This window comes from Falco naumanni, chromosome 10 (assembly GCF_017639655.2).
Source record: "Falco naumanni isolate bFalNau1 chromosome 10, bFalNau1.pat, whole genome shotgun sequence".
Classification (NCBI taxonomy): Eukaryota; Metazoa; Chordata; class Aves; order Falconiformes; family Falconidae; genus Falco; species Falco naumanni.
The window spans coordinates 17,548,766-17,569,801 of record NC_054063.1 but is presented as its reverse complement, the minus strand read 5'-3'; the positions used below and the strand labels follow the sequence as shown (position 1 = coordinate 17,569,801).

The 21,036-nt window shown below is 39.4% G+C and overlaps 2 protein-coding genes across 10 annotated transcripts in view; both read left to right on the top strand.

The window, feature by feature from the left end:
- The window catches only part of SHANK2 (SH3 and multiple ankyrin repeat domains 2), a 354,480-nt gene that overhangs the window by 312,945 nt on the left and 20,499 nt on the right, over window positions 1–21,036 (top strand). For 7 of the 9 annotated variants that reach the window (XM_040608429.1, XM_040608431.1, XM_040608433.1 and 4 more), the window contains 3 exons: window positions 703–783; window positions 1,154–1,162; window positions 3,943–3,963. In XM_040608429.1, coding sequence (XP_040464363.1) covers window positions 703–783; window positions 1,154–1,162; window positions 3,943–3,963 — 111 coding nt within the window. The remainder of the gene's footprint in view (window positions 1–702; window positions 784–1,153; window positions 1,163–3,942; window positions 3,964–21,036) is intronic. The other 2 variants (XM_040608432.1, XM_040608430.1) reach the window with 1 other exon arrangement.
- On the top strand, window positions 808–19,561 carry LOC121094588. Its single transcript, XM_040608437.1, has 3 exons — window positions 808–8,467; window positions 10,314–10,967; window positions 15,385–19,561. The coding sequence occupies exons 2-3, from the start codon at window positions 10,889–10,891 to the stop codon at window positions 16,242–16,244; spliced, it is 939 nt and encodes a 312-aa protein (XP_040464371.1). The 5' UTR covers window positions 808–8,467; window positions 10,314–10,888; the 3' UTR covers window positions 16,245–19,561.

The window sequence follows — 21,036 nt, the reverse complement described above, 5'->3', positions numbered from 1 at the left end:
TAGGCACCCTGAATTTTTTCTGGTGTCCTAGAGCCATTGCTGTTTACTGGAAATCTCCAATGTTCCTACCAGCATTGGCATAATCTTTTCTGATGTTACGCTCCTTTCTGACTGCCAGAAACATTTGTTGTCAGGACACTAAAACACATGCTGGGTTTTAATTTCTGTGCTAGATGATTGCCTTGATATTTTAAGATCTTATTTATTCTGAGGATCACCTGTTTTCCCTAGTCTCACCATAACTATTAAGATAAATTTGAATCTTCTTTCTTGTATTTCTCAGATTTAACAGTTTCTTCAAAGATGAAATTAATCTGGCAGAGATTGGCTGGTCTCCAGGAGATCTTTAGCTATGTACATTTCTTAGAAGGAGGGACACAACTGCTGTGAGGCACTTTCTCTAGAAAGTCTTTTTCCTACTGAAAAATAGAAGTACATAATTATTTAGCTTTAAATGTTTCTATGTATCCTGTACATAAAAGCTTGCTGATGTGTCAAACAACCTACGCTAAAAGTAGAAACGGTATAGAAATTCAGTACATGAAAAGCATCTCAGGGTTTTTTCCTCCGTATGTATGTATGTATTATTACCTTATTTAATGTAGCATATTCTTTTAAAGAAATATGAAATTGTGTATGTGAATATAGTGTTTTAAAGATGTGTATTTGCTTATACTGCATATCCTTCTGTTTAATGCAAAGCCCCACCACCTCCTAAGCGAGCTCCAACCACTGCACTGACCTTGCGGTCTAAGTCAATGACCTCAGAGCTTGAAGAGCTTGGTAAGAAAGTGTTTTTTGACAAGCATGCTGCCATAGTAGAAATGTAAAAAAAATATATATATGTGTGTGTGTGCATATATATGTTAAATTGACTAAAAGGAACTGCACTGTGTACAGTATATAGAACAGAAAAGGTTTTAAGAATGCTGCATCTTTGGAAAGTTCAAATGTGCATGATTTGCATGAATAATTTTTTTAAAACTTGTGCCTTTACTGCTACGCAAGAGAATGTTGATACATTTTGTGCATCATCAAAGTTTAGCACATCTACTAAAAAGTAATGCCGTTATCATATTTTGTTAGCTTTGCTTTCTAAATTTTCACTTCATCTAATATTGTTTTATTTTAAATTTCTGTGGCCTCTCATTAGTGGATAAAGGTAAGCTGCCAGAAGCTGTTGTTAAAAAGCTGACAGTGTTAAAGCAGCTTCAACTTCAACTTGTTTTCATTAGATTCTGATCTGAAAAAGCACATATTGTGATATCACTTTGACTTCTGTGCATGATATAAACTTAGTTGTTCTCACTATTGGTAGTAAAAAAGTATGAGCATTCAATCTTTTATTTGCTAATTTTAAGAAATATGATTATAGATTCCTTTGCTTGATCATCCACATTCTAGATATGCTATTTCTTCAGGAATTTTTGTTTATTTTCTAGAAATAAGGAAGGCAATAGTTCTTTTCTTCCTGGTTTTAATGTTAGATCATTAAAAAGTGAAATTTCTGCAGCTAGTTTAATAAATATGTTATGAATGGACCATATATAGAGAAATATATATGGACCATATAAAGAGAAAATCCCAGTGCATATTTACATATGGCTGTTACACTAAAACAGTGGTTTTAGCAAGTGATAATTGGGTATAAAAACAGGCCACATCCCTCATTGCAGAGTAATAGAGTCTATCTCACAATAAAACCATTTTTCCATGTAACCCTACATTGATTTATATACTGACATTTTGGGGGGTTTTTTCTGGCATGGACTCATATGAAGGCCAACTGAAAGGAATCAAAGCCTTGTGCCCACTTTTTTTCCCATGGAAGTTAATGCTTTCTGGGGCAGATGGACCCCATCTGTCCTTTAGTGAATCAAGTTACATAGCTTCAGTGGGAGTTCTTAACAACAAAGGAGTGCTGAAGTGGTTACTGTCTTCTCTGTGGTATAATAACCAAATGAGGACCAAACGGAATCAGTCTGGTTATTTAGCTGCAGCAGATCTCAGAAAAATTGATTTTTCTGTGCCAGGAAGTTTAGGAGTTTGACTAAAGGTTTCAACATTTTGTGAATGCTCCATAATTTTTCTCCCAGGATTAACATGTCAAATATTATTTCTGGAGCCACTTTTTGAGTCTGAGTATTTTGATTTGTTTTCCCTTCAGGGAGTGCTAAGAGCTTGTAAAACTTTGCTGGCTTATCAGCAAACCTTCCCAAGGGGACAGAAATACTTGGGTACCATTTTTCCCCCCTTCATTATCCTCTTCTGCAAATCAATTTCAAACTGAGGATATTCTTCTATTTCTCTTACTTTTCCATCTTATATACTAGGTACTGTTCTTAAAGCAGAGAGAAACAGCACTCTTTTCTAGGGGAAAATAGCTTATAATTCAGTAACGGCACTTCTGCAGTGAAGACACATCATATTTTAGCTTTCTCACCCCCTATTGAGGTTATAGTACTTGCTCTGCTATTTGTTCTCATCAGCTGGCAGAAACCAATGCAGCTCTTGTGACTAGAAGCCATGGGACTTATTTGAATCATTAAGCATGTTTCCCATCCATATCTTTATCAAGATGGGGCAAATATTACAGTGACAAGACTTCACTATTCTGAAGAATAGTCCCAAACCACATTCCAGAAGTCTATATCCCCTAACAAGCTGTAGGAATACTAGACCATGGCAGAAATTTGTCTTCTTCCTAAGCAAGACTGTAGAAACCAGTTGTGTGATACTCTGAACATTTGCCACCCTAGCAAACAATACAACTGCTGTTATAAATAACATCTGTGGTGTACCTATTTCAATATTTGTCCTGTAAAAGGGCTGTTACCAGAAGGAACAAGAATTCTTAAATTGCACAACAACCGAACAAGCTTCCAAAGAGAAAATATTCTCCCTGTCATCAAAGTTGTCTTCTGACATAAAACACAGATTGTATGTGTGTATTTATATATAATTTATATATCTTTATATGTATATGTGTATATATTGGACATCTGTATGAACTATGAGAACACCCACATTTTTATATCCATTAAACTATCTAGTGAATAAGCAGTTGTTTCATAACATGTATGTGCAAACTAAATAGGAAGTATGTACAGATGAACACTGTGGATGTTCTCATCAATATATATGTGTAATCTTTTTTTTCTGAACTGAAGGAGCTCATAGTGTCAATAATGTCTCGTGGCAAAGGATTCCACAGGCTAATTATGTGCTGTGTACAAATGTATTTCCTTTTTATTGGTTTTAAATGTGATGCCTTTAATTTTATTGAATGTCCCTTGTTATGTAATAGAAGAAAAAGATAAATAGAAATTCCCCATTTGTTTTCCCCTAGAGTATATATTTTTGTAATTTCTCCTAGCTAAGCTAAACATCATCATTTTTAAAAAAAATTACACATCTTGCAGTCTTTACAATCACTTCCTTTGCCTGGATCTGAACTCTACATACAGTTTTATTGACATGTTTTTAGCTACTCTCTTCTCCATAATACTGAGCAGATATATCAGTTGTTCTCTTTCAAATGAGTTAATCCAAAATATGACAGGTAACGTGTGGTAACAATTCCTTTCCACTTCAATCTGCAAAGATCTGAAAATGCCCAGTTACCATAGTTTGAAAACTCTGGTATCAATAAGTTGCCCCAATTACTGTTTTTAAAAAGAAAATTAGAAAAAAATATTGTACATGTATCCCTAATATCTGCAGGGGAAAAAATTCTTAAAGTATAAACCCTGATAAACTGTGCTTTTGCCAAGCTGTTTATCTGCTGTGGTTTGATAGATAATGCATAGTAGAGGCTGGCAGGGAGAGACTAACTTCTTAGATGGAAGAAAAATGTTTATGCTCAAAGTGACAGACAAGGATTTAGCATATAAAAATTACCTTCAGAATTGATTCACAGTTCATTCCCTTTCTGTTTCCAAGCTTCAGTACGGAAGAAGAAGGGTAAGGGGAAGCATTTTGTCTCTTGTTTAACCTGTTTCTCACCTTTCCATAGTGAAGGATAATAACATAATGTAAATGTTGGCATATGGTCCAGTTTATTTTATGGTGTCAAATGTACATTAATTATTGTATATGTTTTTTAGTTATTTAGTTAATAAATTGCAAACACACTAAGAACTCAAACAGAAGACTACATTTGAAAATATACCCCACATTTCTTCCTTTTGTCTCCTTTCCTTCATCTTGCCTTTTTTTCCTTCTTTGTATCCAACTCTTTTCCAAACCCTTCCATATCATCTCCTCACAGTTACTGTGCTAACTGACAGCCACAGAGAACATGTGGCCAGTAACATATCCTCAGTGTAGTCCTACGTTAGTGATTTTGCTTGTCTTTTTAATGGCCAAATGTTACTCCCATAACCACACTGTGTCTGTCTCAGGAAATAGGGATCTTGCACACAACACTTGAACTTTTGACCTGGAGAAATGCTGCTCCGCACAATTTTAAGTTTTCAATATACCATCTTCCACGCTGTCCCGTATGCATGGAGTGCCCTCCCTGAACTGATTCATAAGGCCACTACCTTCTCCTTGAAATCTCTCCTAAAGACCCACTTCCCCTGTGATCCCTATTAAACAATCATCTAGGTAATGATGGCTAGGCAGAGGGGCAGGTAGAAATAGTGGTGCTATTTTAGTAGGGTTTATAAATGTTAATGTATATATATGTATACAAAGTTTGTTTGTGTTTAGCTGTATTTTTCCATACTTCTGTATGTCATTTTGCTTTCTTAGATTGTAAGCTCTCCTGAGCAGGGACTGTGTCATTTACACGTTTTCATGACATCTAGCCCAAGGAAGAGTCTCGAACCTCCCTGAGCCCCTGGGTGATAGCTGGTAAACCAGTCTGCATCTTGCTTTTCGACAAAGTTCAGTGTCATGGAAAGGAAAGCTAGGCTGTAGGCGGTGTCTTCTCTCAACAGGGAAGCTTTTGCTTTTTAACATTAAAGAAGACAAAATTGGGTTATATTCCACTCTATTTTTCTGCTCTTTCCTGACCTGCTTTCAGGTCGCTAACAGAGGTTCCAGCTGGCAATATTTTTTGTTCTCCATTCAGAGAATATGACAGAATAAACCCAATTGCTACTGGTATTTTTCTGAAAAATACGTTTTGGCAGCATATAAAAAAATCTTCATGTTGTTATTGTAGGGTCTTCTGTTAACAAAAATTCAGTTTTCTGGGTCATAGGTGAGGGAGGCATTGAGATGAGAATGATGGCTTTTGTGGTTCTGTTTGACTGGGGGGTTTGGTTGTCATTTGAGAGGGGTTCTGCTTCATTGGGAGGATAGGAGAAGGGAAGGACATAGGTTGTATTTTTTTATATTTAGGCTAGAAGAGACAACGTTTGTGTCTAAAGAGATAGGTAGTAAAATCTTCAGGTTCACAGCAGTATGGCATGGGCAGTATCATCATTTTACTGAAGTTATGAATAGCAGGAATTACTAAAATGTAAACTGTACATCATCCGGACCACTGACTTTCTGCTTATAGTAGTTGCCTGACTCAGAGAGATAGCATCCAACTTCAAAATGGATGTTTGGAAGGAACTTGTTTTCAACAGTGAAACTGCTTTCTGGATTTTGTGGGACATCTGGGAGGGGGAAGAGGCATTATTTTTAATTTTTTTGTGTGTGTGACTTGTAGGTTTCCAAGAATTGTTGAATGAGTAAGTTATGGCAACATGTAAACTAACAGTTAGTTGTAGCAGCAATTTTTTGGAGGCACTACTTAAAGTATAATTCCAGGTTATGCGTAGCTAGCCCATTAATACTGAAGAATAAACAAAATATTCATGCAGCAAATTAAAACCAAGATTTGAAAATCCTCTAAGAATAAAACATAAAAAGAAAAATTTTTGGTTATAATTTTCATCATCACTAAGAAAATAGGTATCATTAGAGTTTCAAAACTAGTATTTTAAAATAATAGATTTAACTCTGTTCATAAAAAGTATATGTGGCTCATGAAAACCTTGTTTTTAAAGGCTTTTTCCTTCATTTTTTGTTTCAACTTACCTATCGATAACTTTTTGTGGATGGAGTGTTTTAAAATTATATGATACTTAAGGAACACATCCATGAATTAACGTCTGTAAATAGCTAGATACATGATTTAAAAGTTTCATGCTCCTAAGCTTTTTTTACTGCCAGGAAATGGGTTTGATTTAGTGAGTAATTTGGGATTTTCAGGAAAGCTAAAGTGGATAGTGTTTAATTTTAAAAACCTAATAGAAAAATCCTCTAAAAGAAAGTACAAAATGGAGAACAGAGCAGGCTAAATTTTCACAGTGAAATGGGGATGACAACACAAATAATTCTTCTGCATCAATAAGTACTACTTTGACAGTGTCACACAAGTGTCAGTTGTGAGCTAGGGGTGGTGGTTTGTTTGATTTGACATGGTAATCAATATAAAAGAATCCCTCTATATGTGTTGATACTGACCTTTGAGCTGTGATGTGGGCTACAGTAACAAATACAAACATAGGGTTTTCCTCCTTTGAAGAGTCTAGATGCTAATACCACCTCAGATACAGAATAACTGTGATATCAACACAGAACATCGTTACCTGGCATCAAGTCTTAGCAGCATTTGAATGGAAAAATATCAGTTGATGGCATTCAAAAGAAATATTATTAGCTCTGTCTGCAATAAGCATTCACACTTCATCCCATTCCTGTTGTCCATTGTTTCAAAGGTGGCACGTTCTAATGGCATCTGAAACAATGAAATTGCAGAGCAAATATATATACATGAATGCCAAACAGCGGATTAGCTTACAGTGTTATTTTATGTTTGAAGAAACCACTCACAAAGACATCTGGGTTCAAAAATAATATTTTTATTTCGCTGTGGTGGAGTTGATGATGGAGATTTGTCTGCAGGAAACAATGGAAATACCATCAAAGCAACTTTTACAACACTCACTGCGTCGACTCCTTTCATAGTTTCCAGCATCTCCAGTGCTTCTGTGTAGGAAGAAGGTTTTCTGGTCTTCACCAGACACTGTATTTTAGAAGACGAGAGCAAAAGACATCAGGCTTAATGAAGAATTCTTGAAGGGTATCCTTGTAAGTAATTGATTTGCATTACGTATTTGAAATTCTAATGAGATAGCAATATAATAATAAGATCAAGTTTGTCATCAGGTGGTCATTTTTCATGAGCATAAAGCAGTGACTCTGGGTGGAAGTTCTGAAGTGTATGTGTGAAAAAATACGGGCCCCATTTTTTGTTGCTGTAGCAAGGTTTCAAGTTTTATGACTTGTAGTCTTAACTTGTAGGGAGTCCGCAGCAGTGTAAGAAGGTATAGGGTGAGGACCATGCCTACGACATATGTGCTTTTAAAACACTTTGTAAGAGAAAAGTATTGAAAATCAGCACATTTCTAGGAGAACAATGCTAACCCTGTTTTCCACTGAAAAGAAGCATTGGCACCTAGCTGGCAATGTGCTGATGGCACAGAATCTTAAATTAACTGGTAACTCAGTACTGAACACTTCCTCAAACCAGGGTTTGTCTTGTGTCAGGTGGGCAGCTTGAACTAACATTCTGAAAACACTGGGAATCCTGAGCAGAGGTCAGCCGAGTCTCTGTGTGGGTGTTCTCATGTACACTAGTATTATTTTGGATTTATCAGCTTATTCTTGAGTGTGTAGCACCCTTTCATGACACTTGTTTTTCTCTACTACAGGACAGTAATTGAAAAGGTTTTCAAAACCTTTCTGCATCAGCCAAACAAGACAATGGTATAAAAGAAGTTGGAAAAGGAATTGTAAGTGTTAAAGAACATGTGGGTTTTGTAGCATTTGGAAACAGACGAATTAAATATGTTGGTATATGTGAGTGTCACTTGCGCAGATATTATTAATTGAATATCTAACCACATACTCAAAATCATGAGTGTTTGAGGAACAGTAAAAGTTGCATGTGTTTTCCAACATGGCACAGTTAGGGCAGTGGAAAACTTTTTCAGCGCTTTTAATGTATTCTCTCTCTTTTTCAGGAGCCAGGGAGATGAAGGACTTATCTCCCTCATCTCAAAACTCCCTTTGCTGCTATTTCTCTTTTTTTTTTTTCTTCAAATGTTCATATACCCATGTTAATTAATTTCTAATATAATTAAAAATAAATGTTTTTAGATAATTCATCATAGTTTGTTTGGTTTTTCCCCTCGGTGTGGAAGCGTGAGAGTAAGTGTAAGAACCGAGAAGGCTGCAAGTGTCTTAGGTCCTCCACCTTTCTTTTTGGTTTCTTTCTGTTGATTGTCTTTCTTTTGTGACTAGGCCAAATTTTCAAATGCTGTCTCTTAAACAGAACATCAAATTGCCACTTAAATTCCACCTGGCTTGCAGGGCAGGAGTGGGTATTGACTATATTCTCTGCTTTGTTTTTGTTCTTAAACAGAAACCACTGTTAGACAATGACCATTCCTCTTTCAAGGTAGGCTGAATTGTAAGGCTTCAGGATTGCAGGTGCATTTTAAATGCCTGTATAATTATTTCATTAATTGAACATACTGTTAAAGAGCTGGTACTTGAAAATTGTATCTATAGAAAGAACTTCAACATACCTGGGTTTTGCCTTCCGTAAAATTACTTTTGATGGTGTGATTATAATGTGTAAATGTGACTTATATGTACTAATGCAAAGATATTTTCAGCCATAGAAACACAAATAAGACTGACTTTCAAGAAAGTTTTGATAGTTCTTTATTGTGAATACATACAACTTGTTTTCATAAATCATGTAATGGTATTTATAGATACTCAATGTTAAATGATTAATTTTAGTCACTAAACAGTTTTTATGTTTTACTGATTTAATTTACATAATTTTCCCTTTTTTGGATTTTAGTGTACTTTGTAGAGTTTACAGTATCCCAGAGAACATACAAGTATTTTTACTCAATTTTCATAGAAGGAAAGTGTTTTGAATGGCTCATGGTTTTGACTGTATTGCAAAGCACTTTTGTTATTTCCTCATTATGCTAACTGCTAAAGTAATATTCTCTGCCTATTGTTTGCAGTATGGTAAATATGTGATTTTGGCATTGTGATTTAAGCACAATCCTGCAAATTGTTCGGGGGGGGGGGGGGGGGGGGGGGGGGGGGGAGGGGGTGTGGCCAGGCTGGAAGTTAATGCTGGGGCGGGGGGGGATGGGGGGCAGGGCGGGCAGGCAGGCTGGAAGAAGTTAATTCCATATTAAAATGTGCTCATGGTGGCAGATTTATGAGGATTAGCTTAATTGCCTAGAACAAAACTCAAAATCTATTTCTGTATATTTTTAACTATACATTTATATGACATAACTGCAGACTGAACTTGTTTCTTTCCTCTAAATATGATCATAAACAACAACTGTGGATTTAAATCTTAATATTTAGTACTCTTGCTCTGAAACAATGCTTTAGCAAAGTTTAGTCTTTAAATGCTTAGCAGTATGCTGAAGGCCTAGTTATACTTTATCTACTTTTCATCTTTGATGATTTTTTATACATCTATTCCTATTTCAATAGGTAAAAAGACAGGCGTTAGTTTTCAGTGGACTCAGCTCATGTAACAGAGATCCATTTTTAACCATCCTCAAATAGGAGTCACTTGTTTTTCCCCAGAGACATGAGATCTATTCATCAAGTACAGTTGCTTCTATGACAAGCAACGTTATCGTATAAACTTCTACGGTCTGATCAAGCTTTCTTTTGAAATCAGTAGGTTCTCATCTGTCTGCTACCACCCCATTAGTACTGGAGAGCTGTTCTAGAAATGTTTTCATCTGCTTCTTTGAAAGTGTTTTCTAGATTCCCATATGTACTGTTTGCCCAAATTGTCCTTTACGTAGTCCCTTCCACCCATAGACATTCACCCTGAAGTATTTGTGGAGTTACTTCCCAGCTATTCTTTTATAAACTAAGCAGGGCCAGGTCTTTTGCATATGTATAGGAAGTGACAAAAGTCTAAAAGGAATACAGTGTAAATAAGTGCACCTACTTGGTTTAGGTGCTTTTTATTAAACTTACATGCATAATCACTCTTGGTCTTTATGCTAAAAGCTACTTTTAGTTGAAAATAAAAGATATTTTAAAAATTAATCCATAAGATAAAAGCAACATCACAGCCATACTGTTATGTAGTTTAAACAAATATGCATTTTTAATAAGCACCTGTAAAGACTACCCCTTTAGTTTTAGTACTGCTTATGTAACTGATTTTTGCAGATTATTGACAAGGAAACAAATTGTAAAGGCTAATGAAAGAAATTAAACTAAACTTGCGAACTCATATTTAGGGAAGGCGATGGAACAAAATATGTGCATATGCAGTACCTGACTTTAAGGGCTATGTGCCTAGACCTGTTGACAGCAAGGAAGAATGAATGTCCTGTGTTCCCATCACTTTTCAAAAGGAAAAATACATGTGCCAAATATTTGACTGTGGTTGACTGCAGATGCTAGAAAAGGTGGGTGATACTACAGCATATAGGTGCAATTGGCATTGTATGAAGTTTTGCATAACTGATTGCGCCTGGTACAGTTTCTGTCTGTATCTATCTTAGGTATTTACAAGGCATCTATCACCTTGGTACCTAAGCAGTTTGAAAAATGCACCCACCCCAGGAGGCATGATGCAGATACAGGCAGAGGCCCAGGTCCAGAGCAGCAGAGGCAGGTCCCAGGAAGCTCCCCAACTGTGTTACCGCTGTTGTTGAGCTCCTGGCCCACTTGTTGTGGCCAAGGAACATCTCCACCTACCTGTCAGCAGGAAGACGGTACCCCACCCCTCACGTCCAGCTCCACTGGTGGGGAAGCTGAAAAGCAAAGATAATGGAAAAGGCAACGATCCAGTAGCAGAGGTGAAACAGAAATGGTGGGATTTCAAAAGGAGGGATTCTTAAAGAGCAGCACATCTCAGGGGAGGGATCAGCTGCCAGTCCAAGTGGCAGGTAAGGCACAACACAGGCATAAATCTCAAATGTTCTTCAGTGAACAAAAGTTAAAGAAATACCTCTGATGTCTCTAAAGTTTGTCTATATGCAAAGCCCTGCTCTGTTCTTGGCCTCTGTCTCAGTCCTCTAACCCTGCAGCTGAAACGACTGTTCAGTTCTTTGTGTATTTCAACCCAATAATTGCTGCAATCCTAAATATGTCTAATAACAAACTTAAAGGACTCTCACTGCTAATGAGCGTTGTGGTGCAAAGAGACAGCATGGTATAGCAGTTCTCCAAAATGATGGACATATTCATGAACCTAAAGGCTGGAATAATCCTGGCTTCTAACCACCACGTTCAGAACAGGATCGGGCAAACCACAGATCACTCTTGCAGGCACAAAAAGATGGAGCAGTTCTCCTGTGGCCACCAGGAGCAATTGCTGATCTACCACATCAGACCAAGCTCTGTACCAGCCCAGTGCAAACACCCATCCAGGCAGCCAGCTATGGGCTTTGCTGCAGAAAAAAAGGATCTGTCTAACAGGAAGGAAAGGAAGATAGCCAGGACTTTGATGAAGGTTCACTAGTTACTCTCATATGGACCACTTTAATAACAGATCTCTTTTTTTTCTTTAAACACAACAGAATCAGCGAGGGAAAACAAAAATCAGTCTTTAGAGACCTGCAAGTCCCATGTGACTTTTGGAAATAGCTGCGTAGTACTCACAGTTTAAGTGCAGTGGGTCACTGACTTCACGATGTTTGCATTTCTGTTAGCATATATGCCTGCTCCTTTCTGACTCCCTTACTTTGTCACTTAAGTCATGGGAGTTGTGCCCTGTCAGAGTGAGGGACATGAGGTTAGGAACATGAAGGAAGTCACAGCTTTGGAGACTGCCAGTTTGTTGGCTGATATCACTAGGTATAAATATAGAGATATCTATAAAAGCCGTAAGTGACCTATTTTGCCTGTAAGTCAAATATATCTCTGTGAGCAAAATGCTGCATGTAGGAATGGTGTGCAAGGTGGAAAGAACTAGAAAGATCAGAGAATCTGACCTCTTGCCTTTGCTTCACACCTAAGGAAGCTAGCTGTGCTTCTTTGTATTTAAAGCTTGATTTTAGAAGAGAGATTTTTTTAAAGCCAGTTAACAGCCACGCTGATACATAGTTTGGTCCATAGCCAGTTCTGATTTGACAGTCTTAATGGTAAGGCAGTTTATCTCAACGAGATAAAGGCAGGTAGCTGAGTTAATTCTTTCAGCCAGCTTTAATCCTACTGTCAATGGCTGTCCAAAGCAGTCAGCCTCTTCTCTGGCCGATAACGAGTTTCTGGCCGAGCCAAGTTTTCCAGTGCCCCTACTGTAACTGGCATGCCTTTTCCACAGCACCAACCTAGCCACCGGTGCAATCATCTTACCAAGACCTGGTCTGAATTTAGGGCAACCTTTGGTCATCAAGGAATGGATTTATTGGGCAGAGACTGACACATTCATCGAGGTGGTGTCAGCCATTGACCTTCAGACAGTTTTCCCTTGATTGCTCTGTAGTGAACAAAAGCTTGTGTAAGGCCATGCTTGTGACACACCCTTGGTTTTCCCATGCCCCATGTCAATGCTTCACAAAGCTTCCAGAAATGGCAGTTGTTGAACACTTTGTTACAAATAATAACAGTTACGGCTTTTTCATGGCTAGTCAAGTTAACAAACCTATCCTAAAACCTGTGAATGTATTCATTATTCATAAGTATTCGCCAATAGTTTCCACAATTAACTTTCTGCTCAGGGGTTTTCACACACTGTTTGCTTGTACTCTCTGTCATTTGTGTTATTGGTCACCTATGCCAGATGCTGTTCTTTCAGCTCTGAAAGGCTGAAAACACTGATTAGGAGGATAGAAAGTGGTAAAATTCCATAGAGAATTAGGAACTTTGCAAAAATTTGTTGTGTTTGTCAGAGAAACTTTTCTTCGCAAGCCTCTGGCAAACGTGTAAACATGCACCAATAACAAAAGTGTTATGATACCCCTGAATCTGAACAAACTAAACACTCAGTGATACTATTTACAGAAATATTCATAAATGAATGTGGGGTTTGGAGCTTTCTTAATTTGTTTTGCTTCAGTTTTTTACTTTTAATTGAGTTTGCTTCTATTACATACCAGTTGCTAGGTGGGGTCTGTTTAGAACACTTGTCAGGAAAACGGAGTTTTCAAATACAGGGAGTTTTCTGATGACATGTCAAAAGAAATACCAAGACATTTTGTATGACCAGTGTCTCTAGCAGAATGAATATATATGATCCCTTATCTTTCTCAGATTCCATAGAATTTAATTGAAATGTGTGTTTGCTATGTGTGGTAAAAACAGGACCCCTGGGTTTTTGTTCTTTTTTTATGTGTACTCAAATAGGAAAATGCTGAGAAGTAATTTCATGGTCCTACACTATAGTTGTTAAGAGAGATTTGGTAATGAAGGATTGCAGCTATGGCTGTATTAGGCAAAGGGGGAGAATAATTGCAAAGGAAGAAGCAGTTATTACAGTTAGGTTGATATGCGGTCCCTTTCAAATATCCATGGAGTGGAAGAGCCAACGATTGCATGACAGTTTGTCCCTAAAATTCATTTTCATAAGGAGCTCATGCGTTTTTACAAATACAATCTCATCCTCACTTTCCATAAAACATGCAACTGGACAGTCCAGCCAGACACAGAATGTGAATACTTTGAATGTGAATACTTTGAAGTAGTGAATATGCCAAATGCACAAATAATATCCATTATTGTAGCATTTAAAAAGTCATAATTACGTTAAGCCACACAGAGTCCCTTTTAGAGCAGTATAATACTGGAGGCACTTGGGTGTGGAAATAATGAGTGCCACATTAGGGTAGACAGAGACTGATATATAGGAGGAGGGATCCTTGGGTCTGTCAGAAGGAGCTTTCATTTAAAACCATATAAAATAAAATAAAATAAAAAAGATTAAAAATCAAACAAAAAATAACCAACCCTGATTCATAAACAGAGCCAGAAGTATTGTTTAATATGACCTCAGCAACACTTTCCAGGTATAAGCTTACAGCTTCAAACTGAGGTCTGAAGAGCAGCATATAAAGTATTTCAAAAAGCAGAAATTAACCCTTGAAGAATAGCATTTTTCAAGAGCAGGATGCCACCGAGTAGGCCTGAAACTGATCTGGCATTCAGACCACTGTAACGTGAGCAGCAGCCAGCCAGCTAGCAACAGTCAGCCACTGCTGGTCAGGGCTGTCCTACAGACAGCAGCGCTTCTCTCGGGTATCCCTTGCCTGAGTGTAAGGAATGCGAGCTCTTTGGGCATACTGCAACTTTTTAGTCAGACCACCCCAGATTAATTTCTGATGACCAAATTGTCCCATCCCGTCCCATCCCCTCAAAAGAACCCTAAAGTGGAGTTGGTTTTGTATCTGAAGCGTGGGAAGGGCAAGAGTTACGGCCACCGACTCATGTAATCAAGAATGGTGCTGGGCAGATCGTGCTCTACTATGAGCCAGTGATCGCTGTGGGTGCAAAAAACTTAGCCATTTCTAGCCTTTGGGAGTGCATTTTATGTAGGGGAGGATTTTGAGTAAGCACATACATAATATCCTCCTCATTAATGTCTATAGCAATGCCTCTTTGCACACTAAGCAGCCACAGGGAAGCACTTGCACCCAGATTTCCACCATGTGCCCTCAGGCAAGGGAAGAGGTAGCCAGGGGAGGGAAAAACGAAGTTTATTTTCAGAAGATGCTGAGATCCTGGCGAGCAATGCCCTCAGATAGCGTTACCTACCATTTGGAGGAAAGAACGAGAAAAATCTGGCAAATGTTGGGGAGGGCATTGCTCGCAGGATAAATGCTGTGGACGGCCACCATCGCGCTGTAGCAGTGGTTTGGGAGAGAGCGCACTGGGGGTGGGGGTGACGTGAGACGTCGGACAAAAGTGAAGATAGCCAGCAGTGCTTCAGAACAACAAAGGGCTGCCCTCAGCCAGTGGTGGAGCACATCTGGCACCCCAGGAAGCTCAATTGGACACTTGGCCCTGAGCTCGTCCCAGGGATTTCTGACTGACACCACTGCAGTGCATAGGTGAGCTTTTTGCTAGGTTCACTGACATTTCCTGTCACAGTTACGATGAGGTGAATTGGTAGTTCCTGCCTTGGGATGCAGCATGGCTGTGTGTGTTATGGGTATAGGACAGTGTGCATTTATACCAAAAGTGGTTAATAACATCAACTGCCACCTGCCCAATGCAGTCACTAAACTTTAGTCCGCCCTTCCGTTTGCCCAAACACATACACTCTGGCTTCCCAACTGGCTTCTTTCTATGTGTTGTCCAATGCATGTAGATACCTCCATCTGCCTGGCCTCAGATACAGTGGTTGTTGCTCCTCTATTTGATTGCCAGATGTCACTGGGGAACAAGATGGGGAGGTTCCTGGATCCTCGGGGCAAGCTGGCCATCACCGAGGGAGCTCGCTGTCCACGCCGGCTGAAGAACAGGAATCCTCGGTGCCTGCCTCTGACGAAGACTCGCCGGCCAGGACCACAGAGAGCTGGCAGTGGCCGTTGTCCTCGTCTGAAACGCACAGCAACGTTGGGGAGGATTTTGAGGGATTTCAAACACCAGCGCGGACTCCGGAGTGTACCATGGACATACAGTCTCCCGGGGATCAGTCACTCAGTAGGACTCCTCAGTTTGAAAGTGACTCTCCTGAGGAGGAGGGAAATGATGAAATGAATGAAGAGCGCTGCGGTGTTGAGCCTGTCCCTAGGGATCGGGGTTGGAGAGGGCAGCCCCAGCTAACAGAGGGAGAGAAGCTGTTGATGGAAACCAACAGTAGGATTGTGCAGCTGCTGGAAAATATCAAGAGGGAGCATGCACAGTCCATGGGTCTCATGTCACAGTCCATGGGCCGTATGGAGCTGCAGCTGGGCATTGTGGCTACCTCCACAAGAGCCATCCATAACTACCTGTCAGAGATTTTAGCTTTCCTCAAGCAGCCAAGGACGCAGGTCCTTGAAACACGCATCTCCCAAAGAGCCACCCCCCATGTTGAGTTAACTTGTGCCTCAACATGGACTGGTGAGGACGCAGTGGCATCCTCCACTGTGTGCTTACCAGGGGCTGAAGGGACGAGCGACTCTCGAGAACCACCACAGGCCACGCTGCCTTGTCGCAGTGGCCGGCTGCAGAGAGCCATAACCGAGAGGGCCTCGTTGCCCATGCCTACACGCCAGGCAAAAGGGGGAGGGAAGAAAAAATAACCACACCATAGGATTTTTAGGGGTTTTTTTAATGTGCCTGTCCTTTTAATTCTTAGCCATAAGGCCATCAGTGGCAGAATTCAACCATTTCCTACATTGGCTAACATTGTATCCTGGCTGACTAGATTAGTCTAACATTTTGTAGTTTTTATTTGCGCTGTTAACGATTTGTGCTGCTGGTATTTGAAGAACATTTGCCTCTGTTCTTTCACTTTAACTTCATACGAGCATTTTTTTACTCTGTGCCAGGCATTCATTGCTTTTCTTACAAATACAAGTCATTTCTTGAGGCAGCTGTTTTTTGAGTTTTCTTTCTCCATTATCCCATCCCCTCTGAGCAAGCATTCTGGACTTGGTGGTAAGTATACAGGTCTTGGCAATACTCGCCTCCAAAACTGTGTTCGATCAGTCTTTGCCTGGTGTTTCTGGCATGCCAGCCTGAGGTGTTGGGGTTAGCCTGTACCGGATCATGATCATTCTTATCCTCTGTGGGTCTGACAAGCTCACTTTCTAAGACCCTCGGTGGAGCTAATCCACATGTCTTGGCTATGTCGTACAATAAGTAATGTTGCCAGGATCATACCTCATATTTATCTTTTGGGGCCTGTATAGTGATGTGCCACCAGATCTATCTAGGCACCTTACTCTCATTTTCAAAGTTCCTTTTACGATGGATCTGGTGGTTTGATGGGCAGCATTATAATTTTTCCTCTGAGAGAGTCTGGGGATTTGAAACAGGAGTCACTAAGCAATGTGTTCTATGGGGATAAGAGCCATCTCCTGCAACAAATCCATTAGGAGGAGACTGTCCCCTGTAATTATCACAGATATTAATGATTTAAGAAAAAGAAAAAAGAAAAAAAAAAAAGCAACTTGCCTAGCAGCCAGACCTCTTGAGAATGTAAAAGTCATGACATGCTGTTGGGTACTGTGCTACTATGTCTGTGATTAAGAGCTTTTCATCAGAGACAACCTACATGTTGATAAAATGCAACTACTTTCTGTGCCTTTAGGCCATCTAATTCCTGAGGGCTGGCACCCTGAGCAGAGCATGGGTCCGACTGGTAACCCACAGGGCGGATGGAAACGCACTTTTGCAATAAATTATTTTATATCTGTTGGTGCTGCCTCTCTCGGGGGAATTTAATATAGTGGCACTCAAATTGCTATATGCATGCTGAGGCATCAGACTGGCTTATACATGTGGTATCCCTGACAGTTCTCCAAAAGGATGCTGTTACCAGGAGCCCCTTGAGCAGTGGTAACGGATTATCACAGGTGTAGCATGGCTCCTGTGTTTGACTCTCAACATGCCGTTGTAACTTCTCGTAAAGGTTCAGAAGAGTTTATATGGCAATGCAGTGATGAATTCCTCCTCTGGCAAATAATAGAGAATAATTGTAGGCCTAAAAATCCTCTTCTGTGATTACAGTTGAGCTGCGCTCTCTGTCCATTGAGCCATAGACTCTTCTTCCCTGTCTTTCTGCGAGACTGAATTTATTCAAAATAAAGCAGATAATATTTTGTTATTCAACCATTCAGCCACAAATTGCTCCCTTATAAGTGTGTGTGCGTGCGTGCTTGTGGCTGTACTTTGCTAAATGACCGGTTTAATGATGAAATGCAGCTGGCATGGCCAACCTCCAATGTAGGTTTTTTCCACTACAGAATATTTCTTCCCTTCCACCTACATCCCGCTGCGTTCCTTTTAAGAATGCCATTGGAGGTGTGCTTCTTTGGCCACACTGTTGACACACCTCACACCAGGTGCAAATTTTTGCACCCATTCTGTGGCTTTTTTCTATCTCTTTTGTTAAAACTGTTTGTAAAAGTATCCTCAGACAATGTCCAACACAAGCTTGTAAGATTCCCCTCTCATTGGTACAAGAAATGCGTGCTGCAGAGTATTTAAGATCACAAGGAGGTTGGGAGAGAAACTGATTAGTAAGCCTGACAAATTATTCCAGTACGTGCGGCCTTTGCAACATGGGTTTCTCGTGCGTACATGGTTTGCACACTGGTACTGTAGATGTGAGCAGCCTAGTTAAAGGCAAATGAAAGTTGGTCCCAGTATGCTTACGTCTTATTTCTTTGGGATGAGTTTGAATTAAGCTAAATATACTTCAGCCAGTTAATTTTCTTGGCCTAATAAGCACATTTGATAATACAGTGAGAATGTTTTTATTTTACATAGTGTTTTCACTTCAGAAGTGTGGTGCAGTTGCGGCCAGATGTTCAGATTTTGACGTATTCTGCAGGACCCGCCATGTAGCTGCTGCCATTTAGAATCTATCTCGTTCCACGTGCTGGCTGCTTCTGTAGCTTCACATTTTTTGTTGTAGTTTTCAAATGACAACCTCCACTCTACCTTTGCTTTCTCATCAAAAGCAGTAGAGCAAAAGAAGAAGCTGCGCAAATGTAGCAATGCTGCCATTGGAAATACTGTGCGAGGAATCCCTAAAGAGTTCCTTGCAAAGCAGCTTAAGCTTTAACCTGCTCTCCTCTCCCATTTCTAAGTGCTTTAGCTAGACTTGGTAAGGCACAAAGCACCACTTGAATGGGAGCAGCTATAGGGTGAGAAGGACTGAGAACCTGTCTACAGACAAGAAACCTGCAATAAACTTACACAAAAAAAGTTTCTTCCAACTGGAAATAGTAGATGGTATTAAGAATTGGTACCAACTGATATTTTGGTCAGATCCAAAATTAGGATCTGACTTCCAGTATTGTCTAGCAAAATCAGTGCAGTTGGAGGGTATGTATGTTTCATCCCCAAACAAATATTTTCATGCTTTTCAAGTGTCTGTCATAGCCTCATCACTCTTTCCCTGTAGCTTTTTGTTGTCTGAATGGGTATATGGTTACATGTGTCTGTTAAAAATAAAGGGGATCAGTTCTTACATGGTATATTTATATTTCTTATTTACAGATTTTGAGTACCTAGTGCTTCAGTTTCCAAAACTTCCTTCTTTCTGCATCCCAAAGACCAGTTGTTTGGCTTCTGGGATGATAAAAAGGGTGGGAGAGACTTAACAGGAAATCTCTGCCCAGTTGAAGCTCTTGGTGATAGATCCCCTGAGTATGATTCTGCAGTCTAGCCGTATTTTTGCTGTGTAGGTCAAATGTTCATGGTTATACCATTGCTTTCCAATGCCTTTTGCTGAGCAGAAGTGCAGACATTCTTCTTTCAGAAGTTCACAGTTTGTATTACAAAGTCTTATGAAATGTGACTTGAAGTTTGTTTTATTTTTGAATATATGTGATGATTTTAAGAATTTTTTTCCTTTTCTCCTTCCACTGGATGATTTAAAACCCACAAAAATAAAGCAGACCAATGAAAAGAATTGAATGCTAACTTCAATTGAAAAGAAACAGCAACACTACTCTTGTGAGACAGTTTTCAACAGTGTTCAGCTTACTGGTTCTGCTCAACCTTTCCTTTCCTGCCTGCTCCCTGACCCTCTGTGACACTGAAATATCCACTTCTAGGACAACCTTCTTCCTAACCAGAAGGCTAAAAGTTCTTCCCTCTCTTCTTCTCCTCCCATTTAAATTATCGTCCTTGCATCAGCCAGATCTACTGTTTAGAGGGATCAAAAGCTCTTTTTCTCCTGCCTTATTCCCATCCATATCCATATCCAGGGCCCTGAGTGCGCTGCTCTCCAGTGAGAGGTAAAACTTAAATCCCTAAATCTGATACTTGGCATAGTAACACCATCTCTAGACCACCCAAAGCCTGGGGTTTTTTAAGTCGATAGTATCCTAATGGAGTAGCTATCCTTGCTTGCTGAAGCAAATAATCGTTTGGGAGATGGATCCAATTGCTGAAAAGTAACATTGCTCTGACTCACATTGTGGAAGCCTAGGAGCCAGGCTAAGGTATTTTCCTCACGTAAATGCCACAGGCTATATAAGTAATCCTTACTTTGGTGAAACTTCCAAGGAAAAGACACTAAATTAACATGATACAGGGAAGCAAATGCAATGAAAGGCATAGTAAAGAAACCTGTTGGTATGCTTCAAGTTTGAGTTCTAGAACAGATTCAAAAATCAAACTATTTCTGCTGGCTTAGGCTAGTCACTTAATTTCTCCATGCCTTAGTTTCATAGTAGTAGAAGTGGCAATAAAGGAGCTGTTAGGCTATAATTAGTTGATTATATATTACTTAGAGGTCTTCAGTCTGAGGGAGTAACATTATGTATTAAATGCTGATAAACCTTGTTTGTGACCAAAGTTGAAGATGGGGCTAAAACTAACACTCAGCTTCAGAAGATCTTGATTAAAGTTTTTCCTGTATTTTAATATCACATCATATGGTAGATCAGAATCCCAAATCCAAATGTTGAAGTTCTCGATCAGATTTGGACTTTGCCTATTTGGTCTGTTTCTGACCACAACTAAATACATTCCTGGACTGTCCAGTCATTAATATAAAAAATACATATAAAAGTTTCATTTAAACAAATGATGCAGTTTCTAATGCTAATCATAATCCAAGGGTGTTAGTAAATCAGGATGTGATTACCTATAGGAGAATAGGCATAAAAGAGCACTTCTGGAGTACTTGTTATTGTCCAAAATATCACTGAAATTCTGATGACTAAGTACAGTCTGCTTATCTCTATTTGAAACAGTGCTGTACAGATTCATTATTTCTAAAGGTCTTCTTTCCATTTCTATATAGATATTCTCCCTTCACATTTTGAAGGTTTGAAGAAGAGGATTGTTTTTCGAGTCACACTAAGTAAACATTAAATGCATGCAGGCTTAAAACTAAAGCATGCATGTTAT